The sequence below is a fragment of the Primulina eburnea genome, chromosome 2 (assembly GCF_022965805.1).
Source record: "Primulina eburnea isolate SZY01 chromosome 2, ASM2296580v1, whole genome shotgun sequence".
Classification (NCBI taxonomy): domain Eukaryota; kingdom Viridiplantae; phylum Streptophyta; class Magnoliopsida; order Lamiales; family Gesneriaceae; genus Primulina; species Primulina eburnea.
In genome coordinates this window covers 10,708,485-10,718,146 of record NC_133102.1, presented here as the reverse complement: position 1 = coordinate 10,718,146, position 9,662 = coordinate 10,708,485, and the positions used below count along the sequence as shown (strand labels likewise).

Here is a 9,662-nt window from a genome sequence, read left to right as displayed (position 1 = left end):
AAACGAAATAAGAATGTGCTAGTATTGTTGAAGGAATTTTTGACAGGAACCATTGGTTATGACTATATATATGATTAGGCTGTGAGGAGTTGCATGTAAAATCCAACTAAGACAACCCGACGACATTTTGGTCAAAATGTATGTAATTTAATTTATTTACGGAATCAAAATGAAATTTAAAAAGTAAATAAAAAATTAAGGATAAAATAAGAATTCGGACTAAAATTGAGGCAAATATCTAATCTAAAAGAAAAAAAGACTATTTCAGATCACTAAAAGAAGAAAGACTGAATTGGGAATTGCTGAAGTATCGAGGATCAAATTTGGAACTACCCCAAAAAAATATGATCTTTCACTATGCTTTTAGAACCGCGTAGGCCCAAAACGATGCCCACACTTTTGAACAGCAATACAAAAGTTCAAAGCCCCTACGGCGATTGATGACTTCCGAGTTCACGATGGAAAGCATTCAAAGAGCTTTCTTTACAGCAACCTTCGCGCAGAAATGCTTGACAGCCATTTCAAGCGCCCCACTGTTTCGAACTCGACTTGAAATTCGGTGTGTTACCAGACCCGAGTTTATGGTACCAAGGAGGAATCACAGCCCCCGCTCGGGCTCGGGCACGACTGTACGAGCCGGTTGGTTGCTAGGATTAGGTGATAAAAAGAATGTCCTGCCGGATATCGTGAAAGCTGGGGACCCGGTTCTACATGAACCGGCCCAGGAGGTACGAGCCGAAGAAATCAAGTCGGAGCGAATTCAGAAGATTGTGGATGATATGGTGAAGGTCATGCGGAAAGCGCCTGGAGTTGGGCTTGCTGCTCCTCAAATTGGCATTCCCTTGAGGGTTAGTAATTTTTATTTATTTTTTGTTGATATCATGAATACTGTCTTCAAAAGGAATGGTTAAGAATGATGTCGGCATTTGATTTTTTACTTCTCTTGTAATGAATCTTCGAAATCCCAAGTAAGTATGGAAGACCCATGGATTCCACATTCTAATTTCTGGGTTTCTTGCTACCAGTATATGAATCAAAGCAAAGCTAAAATCTTTTTCAAATGAACTCCTGGCCTTTTCAATAATGTTACTATGAAAATCCCACCAATTGCTACAGGATAGCTTAGGTAGTTAAGGTAAGGTGTTTATCCTTTCATTTGACCTTGATTATCAAATCTATATAAAAAAGAAGAAGATTGGAGATTCAAATCTTTCTTTTAGTTATAAAAGACCTTCAAAAATTAAACTCTCTCTTGTGAATGACGGAACTTAGATTGTGCGCAGACGGAAATATTTGATTTGGAAGGAGGGATTTGTGGGATGAATTTGGAATGACAGATAGGTCTATTTTAAATCCATCACATCTATCATTTCAATGAAACACTTACAAAATCTACTGGTCGCGGATGGCACATGTCATCTGCATGTTGCTAACACCCAGATTAAAACGAGTAGCACCTGCATGAGCATTTTGATTGTAAAATACTTAATAAAACACTGGTTTCTGCCTTGATCACAACTGTACCCGAAATGGAAACCTAGTGACGGGCAGTGGATTGGTAATCAATTTAAAACACAACGCGATCGAACAAGACCAGACCACAGTTGCCTCTAGTCATGAGGATTGATGCGCATGTGTTCTTTCAAATTCCCTTCTTGAAACCTGATATGATCGATTGAGGGATAATCGTTGAGCTACAATAGCTCGTTTCTTGGAATATTGAACATCGATGAATTGAATCGAGTTTGATTTTCAAAACCAAGCGGAAGACACTCAAAATAATCTTTCGTAGAAACCAATTAAATATTTTGTGAAGAATTTAAATGATATGTAAGTTGAATGAGTAAAAACCATTATGGTTGAAATATTTTATCGAACACTTTAGTATTTGAAATACACATAAAATGCTTCAACAATGCATCCTAAAAACAATAGCAATGATAAGTAAATGCAATAAATAAAAAGAGACGAATTTGTTTATGGATGTTTCGGAGATTAACAACTCCTAAATCACCCCTTTTTCTCCTTGGGAAGGATCTACTAGAAAACTTTGATTTATACCACTCCGTAACCTCACAATGAGCTAAACTTTGAAGCTCAACTCTCATGTATATATGTGAATGATTGTGTGTGAGGATTTAATCCATTAAAGTGTGTATATCTCTCAAATATATATTCACACTTGGGTTTGCTCTCATTCTAGCTCATTTCTTCATGTAGGTTGCCCATGCGTTGAATCCACTTCCAAAACTTGTATTTGATCTTCAAGATGTTGTATTGATGGACTCCAACAATGATTTGTATGTTAGATACAAGAATATGACCGTTTGTAAAGTTTTGTACTGTTGCTGATATTGAAACGGTCATTTCCACCTTGTCGGATATTTTCCCGAGCCTAAACTGGTCATTCAGTTTTGCTCCTGCTCAACTGGTTCAGTTTTGGTCTGCTCAACTGGTTCAGTTCTTGTCTGCTCATCTGCTAAATTGGTTCACTTTTGATCATCTGCTAAACTGGTCAGTTTTCTCCTCTGCTCAACTAGACCAAACTGATAAGGTCTGCTGAAATCAGCTGATTTCAGTATGCGCAGAACATGTATATTCATCATCATTTATTGGCATCTTACATTCCGATTAACACTTTGACTTGTGAATATGATTTGTAGATCATCTTCTTTGCTTTGTAACGCATACTGAATCGTTTCATTTGGATAATCGAGCAGATCAGGCTGACCAAAATACCGCAACTGCTCAAGCTCAACTGATTGCTGTTTTCGTGCAATCATTTTGATTTTGCAACCATCAGTTTGCCTAGATAATATCCGATTTAGTCCAACTGACATAAAACACGACTTGTCCCAAATTGAGTTTTCTATTCAGTGGTCTTGACGGTTGGTCATTTGCATCATTGAGATGGGAGATATCAATGAAACACTGAAACTTGCCAGATTTTCAGTTCGAGCGAAATTCTACTTTCAACTTTTATCTTGAGAGAGAAACTTCACACATGAGGAAATATGTTAGAAACACAATAAAAATCTTTGTTATCATCAAAATAAGATTGTTTGTGTTTCTCAACCCAACAGAACCATGTAGAGAATCTCGAGGAAGGATCATCTAGTGAATTCATTTTCTAACTAGCACCTATCTATATGTGTCAACATCTATATAATGATGCCTATGAAACGCAACATGCCTTGCCCAAGATTTAGGACATGTTATGAATATCTAATCTCCAGTGTGGGTTAATTGATATCTCATTCTTGATTGCTCATCGACTAGGAACCTTTTATAGATCACGGGCTCTAATAATGTGATTTATGGTGCTACCATCTAATGTGTAAAACACCATTCATCTTGCGCTATCTGAGTAATCAGATGAAGAAAGATACCAAAATATTTTTCTTGTGAATAGAAAATTAATGCCATTAAATTAAAACAAGCCAACTGTTCTCTTCTGGTCACCTAATCTGACCGTATTTTGTGAATAACTTAATGATATTGTTATCTTTATATTGAAGCCAACAAGCATCAAAATATTTTCCGATGAAGTTGGGCTGTTCTGTAGAAATTTAGTTTTGGCTTATGCTAATTTTTCTTTTTAACACGTGGTCTTGGATGATGAAATGAGAATGTTTATGGCGTGGTTTCCTTATTCTTTAATGTTAACAGATAATTGTTTTGGAAGACACAAAGGAATACATTGGGTATGCTCCTAAGGAAGAGACAAAAAAGCAAGACCGGAGGCCTTTTGATCTTTTGGTACTTGCCAATGTGAAGTTGATTCTTTTGTTGAAGTCTTGACACTTAAATGTGGAGGGAACTAATATGTCCATTTCATGCAGGTTGTGATAAACCCGAAACTCGAAAAGAAGGGTAATAAAACCGCCTTATTTTTTGAAGGGTGTTTGAGGTACGCTAAAATGCAATTTGTTTTCCTTTCAATCTTTCTTTTGTTATCATTTTTGTGCCTCCTGCTATCTTTTGAATGATAATATTTGAAAACGGGTTGTCTTAATGATTTTAAAATCAATTTAGTTCCATGTTATATTTAATGTGTGTAAGAATCATCATAAAAACATTGAAAATGTTCTTGAAACCTAACAATTTCCGAAAAATGCAAACGAAAAAAGTTATTTATTTTCATAATTGTTCATTTTGGAGGTTGCTAATTATTGTGCATATGTTGCCACTTCTTGCTCAATGCGATGATGAGCCTGCTTTTTGTGTTTGGATTTTAAATGACTTTTGAAGTTATGCTAGCTTGTTCATTGGCAAATAGTCTTAATCCTATGATGACAATCTAGGGTTAAAGATGTAGGATAAAACCAAACGAAAACACTATAAACTTGTGGTGTTATCAAAAGTTTGATTAAGTTGGACTGTGGAAAGAATCACTGAATCTAAAAGAAATTTATAAAAACAGAGTACTGCTTGAAACAAGTGTGATGCTTACTAATAAAAGGCAACTGTTGGGAGATATGATAACTGTCAATAGATAACTGTGATAGCAAATACCTGGAAAATGTTGTGTGTTTGAAAATTGTGAACATTGAGAAGATTGTTGAATAATCACGGGAATCTGGAAGAAATATCTCCTACGTGGATTGCAATGATTAGATAAAAATATGTTTTGGTTGCATATTGTATGCAAGACATATAAGTTACTAATTGGATTGTGTTTTATTTTCATATTAGTCACTTGAGTCATGAAATATTGGGAATGGAACGCTAGCATCAACGCTTTGAATTTTGAGATTTTTTTGTTGTCCTTGACTTCGATCTGATGTCGTTCATTTGCAGCGTTGATGGTTTCAGAGCAGTAGTGAATCGACATTTAGAGGTTGAAGTTACAGGCTATGATCGAGATGGTCAACAGATCAAAGTCAATGCTTCAGGTTGGCAGGCTCGAGTTTTTCAGCACGAATGCGATCACCTAGACGGGACACTATATGTTGACCGGATGGAGCCGAGAACATTCAGGACGGTTGAGAATTTGGATTTACCACTTGCAAACGGGTGCGCCCAGCTGGGTGTTTGCTAAACATTTTCTTCAAATCTCATCCAGATGGAGTAATATTCTTTTTTTGTAGAATGTAAAGAGTATTCTTGAGATTAATTCTTGCTGCGCGGAAACCATATTCTACCGAAGCAATGCAGATTACTACTAATGTTGATCAATTAAAATGTTAGACATCTCTCTGGGTACCCATTATGTGCCAGTCAGCAGGGATGATACTTTTTTCTTGGAAGAAAAAGCTTCAGTTCGTTAAGACGTGTGTAGGAAAGAGCGTTTGTTATTTTTTCAAAAACTTTAGCTGATGATAACAGTGCAACTCAAATTTTTTAAAATGTACAGAAGTTCAAACATTACGGTTAGATAGCTAACCAAGCAGGACAATTATTGTACTCCCACAATCTTCCTCTCAATAATTGTATATATTGCAATAAATGAGAATCAACATTTGACTTTGACTCTGACACCAATTGAGAATTAAGCGTTTGTCGTTTTTCCAAAACTATAATTGGTGATAACGGTGAAAATTAAATCTTTTATACTGTATAATATCTCGTACATCACGGTTCGATCATTCACCAAATAATCACAATTATTGCACTCCAACAACCTGAGACACAATTCATCAAGATTTTGAAGCACTAGTTTCCTTCTTGACCCATTTAAGTCTAATTCCAAACTTGTTTTTTTAACATGTTTGAGTTGCATAATTATATCCACAGTATTTTATGAGATATTTAACTTTTAACTATATATTTATGACCGAAATTAGATTAAAAAGTTCAGAAAAAGGTTCAAAGTAAAGTTTTTCTTATGACAAAATCAAATCAATCGAATTAACTATCTTATAATGCGTATATCATCGGAATACTTTTCGTTTGTTATTCCCCGTCAAATATAGTCGAACAACTAGACAAATCACTTGCATTTGAATAGTTATCATGGACGGTTGTCGTATTAATATCCAAGATCCTCCATGTTAATGTCCTTTCTTGAATTTCTTTCTGTGTTCGAACAATCGAAAATCATCAACTTGTGACAATACTGACAGAAACACTTCCGCAAATCAGTACTATTCTTGGATACAAGTTTAAGTTCGTTCTCACGTAGATCAATGTTTTATTTAGGATCTTTTCCAGTAAATTAAAGTAGTACTATATATCAACTGTGATTCAACAGAGGATTCAAGTTATGGAAAACCAACTGCTAAAAGCCGAACCGCATATGAGATGAGCAACTCAGGTGTAACACCAGCGGATTGTGAGCATTGGTGGACAAGAAAAGATAATCTCTTGTGCTCTCCTGATTTTCCCCAAAAGTTGTTCGCCTCCGAGAAAATTCTCCATCTCATAAATCATGTTTACCATTAATGAGGGAGGCATTCAAAGATTTACGTTACAATCACAATAGCACGGTTCTTAATATTTCATCCTTGCTCAATCAATCAGCATTACATCCCTAAAATTTCAATACTGAAAGAGTTGTTTAATATAAAAGTACTAAATAAGTGGATAATTGTCTGAATCAGATATATGTGTTTTACGCAGTATTGTAACACCCTAATACAACATTACAGCGGAATAATTTAATTTAATACACAATTACTCTTAATGAATAAAATAAGACATATTAATCATGTGCGGTGCCTCGAGACAAAAAATTCCCTAGAAAATAATGTCAGTTAACACAAAAGGAATACCGGTGAACAAATAAAATCTAACTCTCTTGACAAAGTGAGGGAGCAGAGTCCTTCGAAAGATCTTATCGCAAAAATAACCAAATAACAATGGATGCAATTTCTGTGAAGCCGAAATTCTATTTGATGAACAACACACTAATCAGCATTGTAATTAGGTGTTGTGTACTCCTTAGAAACACAACAATAGACCTTCACTTGAGCACTTGATCTCTTCGAAGTAAATCACCAACTCTCGTGCTTGATCTCTTGCTTATATTCATCAATCCCTTCACAACATCTGTTTTTCTTATTTATAAGCTCTCTTTTCTCTAGATCTTATTCCTTAAATAGATACTTAAAAAATATAGAAACATGAGTTTCATTAGTAATTAAAATTTTTAAATAAGAATATCATATCTAGAATTAATATAGATCTTGTCATAAATATTAGTAGGCTAGAAAGACGAACCTCTGTATTTTTAAGGACAATATTATTAAAAAGAAAAATCTAATTAAGGAATAAATTAATCTTTTCAATCTCCTTTTTTTTTTTTGCTTTTCTGGACAAAATATGCAAAAATATTAATCAACAAAACTTCTACGAGTTAGATCACATCTCCCTCTGAATTTAACCATGTTAGAAGAGATGTCAACGATGTTGCAACATGGGACCAGAATACTTAGCTGTTTATTTAAAAAGATCAAAACATTAAAAACAACTTAAACATAATTACTAAAAACAAACAAGCAGATATAGAATTAAACATAAAAACAAACTAAGGAGTAGTTCCATCTCTAACTCCATCGGGGAGCTCGTCTATATCTCATTATTCTTCACCATCAACTTCTTATTCCATTTTTGTTGATGCATTAACACTTTCACTTGTTGCACCTTCTCTTAATCTTTTTTTTTTTGGGACAGAATGCACTGCCACTATTCGGCTACTTGAGTTTTATTATGAGCTATGAGCTCTTTCGCATTGCAGATTTACTTCGTACCAAACTCAAGTTCCGCTAATAGAGCAGGGGAAGACAACATAATAAAATCAGAAACAGAGGTCGTGTTTCCAACATCAAGGTCAAAAACAGTAGCAGACTACAAAGGTTCAACTTCCTATTCCCCTTAAAGTAAACCAGGGCAATCTCTTCAGCTTTTAACCAACATCAAAGAGATCCTCATCATTGTCTCTGATAAAAACTCGAGATTCCAGAATATTATAGATTAAAGATGGAAACAACAGATTTGTTGATTTCAATCTTCTATCAACAAATTGAAGCACAATCTTGAATATAAGCTTTCCGAAGTTGAAGGTTCTCCCGGTACCAATGGAAAACAAAACAAGAGCCTGATGTCTTATAACAACAGTTGTATTCCTTGAGGGGTCCAAATGCAGATGGCTGTCTTGTGCATCACTGAATAGAAAGAAGTTAAATTCGCTGCAGACTTACTTTTGGGATGGTGGAAAAATCTTGATCAGTTCTCCAATGAGGACGACAATAATGTTATTGATATCCGGGGTCATTCTTTCTTCTTCTTCTTCATCAAGTGTGTTGTAGAATGGATTGATAACCAAATGATTAAAGTTAAAGACCCTATCACGGACAAACACTCATCCAAACATAGGTAATCCCTCATCACCGACACTGGATGAGAGATTTGAAAAGAATTTCAGAACAGATCTTTGGCAGTAGGGTGCCACTACTGTCACCGTTGACAGGATCCCTCGATTGGTTAGAAACAAATTCAAAATTTACCTCCGATAAACATCAATATTAATGTTCTTCTCATCAATCAGTCCTTGATTAATGTACAAAGGCCCATATGGATAAGGCGAATTCAGAGCAGAATTTAGTAGAAAATGACTCACTCAAGTCATAGTCAACAATATCAATGTTGTCAGGAGTCTTCTATATACCTTCCTCAACATCAGCAACAACAACAACATCATCACTTTCTTCATCACCACCGTCTTCATCAACACCATAAGCATATTCTTCGGAATCAGAATCAAATTTAAAAGTTGAATAAGATGTTGAATCATCAGAATTCCTTGGACGATTTTCATTGAATTCTTGCAATAGTTCATCAGGTTCTTCAACGTCAGAAAATGCTTTTTTCAACTTTTTATCCTCTTTCAATCGAGGAGGAATTCAACAAGAGGCTTTTTTCAATGATAGGATCACTTTGGTCATGCAACATCCACAATTGTATCACCAGAGTTTGGATCAAATACAGAATTTATTATAGGATAGGTAAGAAAGAAAATACTTTTTTGAGATAGCAAATGATATAATAATGAGATCATAATCTCAAAACAAAAAAGAAGGGGATATGGCGAAATCGGTAAACGCTACGGACTAAATTGGATTGAGCCTTGGTATGGAAACCTACTAAGTGAAGATTTTCAAATTCAGAGAAACCCTGGAATTAATAAAAGATGGGCAATCCTGAGCCAAATCCTGTTTTCTCAAAACAAGGGTTCAGAGAGTGAAAAAGAGGATAGTTGCAGAGACTCGATGGAAGTTGTTCTAACAAATGGAGTTGACAGCGTTGGTAGAAGAATTGAAACTTCAGATAAGATGAAGGATAAACGTATCTATTGAATACTATTGATGATTAATAATGACCCGACTTTGTATCTGGGTTTTTCTATATGAAAAATAGAAGAATTGGTGTGAATTGATTTCACATTGATAAAAGAATCGAATATTTATTAGTCAAATCATTCACTCCACAGTCCGATAGATCTCTTAAAGAACTTATTATTCGGACGAGAATAAAGATAGAGTCCCGTTCTACATGTCAATACCGGCAACAATGAAACTTATAGTAAGAGGAAAATCCGTCGACTTTAAAAATCGTGAGGGTTCAAGTCCCTCTATCCCCAAAAAAATCCTATAATTGACTCCCAAAATATTTATCCTATCCGCTTTGTTCGTTAACGGTTCAAAATTCCTTTCTCTTTCTAA

General features: G+C 35.0%; 1 protein-coding gene across 1 annotated transcript; it reads left to right on the top strand.

Moving 5' to 3' along the window:
• The first annotated feature begins 330 nt into the window (after nt 1-330).
• LOC140822957 (peptide deformylase 1A, chloroplastic-like) lies at nt 331-5,215 on the top strand. Its single transcript, XM_073183985.1, has 4 exons — nt 331-848; nt 3,670-3,759; nt 3,843-3,910; nt 4,801-5,215. Exons 1-4 carry the CDS (start codon nt 441-443, stop codon nt 5,039-5,041), a joined length of 807 nt encoding a protein of 268 aa, XP_073040086.1. The 5' UTR covers nt 331-440; the 3' UTR covers nt 5,042-5,215.
• The last annotated feature ends 4,447 nt before the right edge of the window (nt 5,216-9,662 follow it).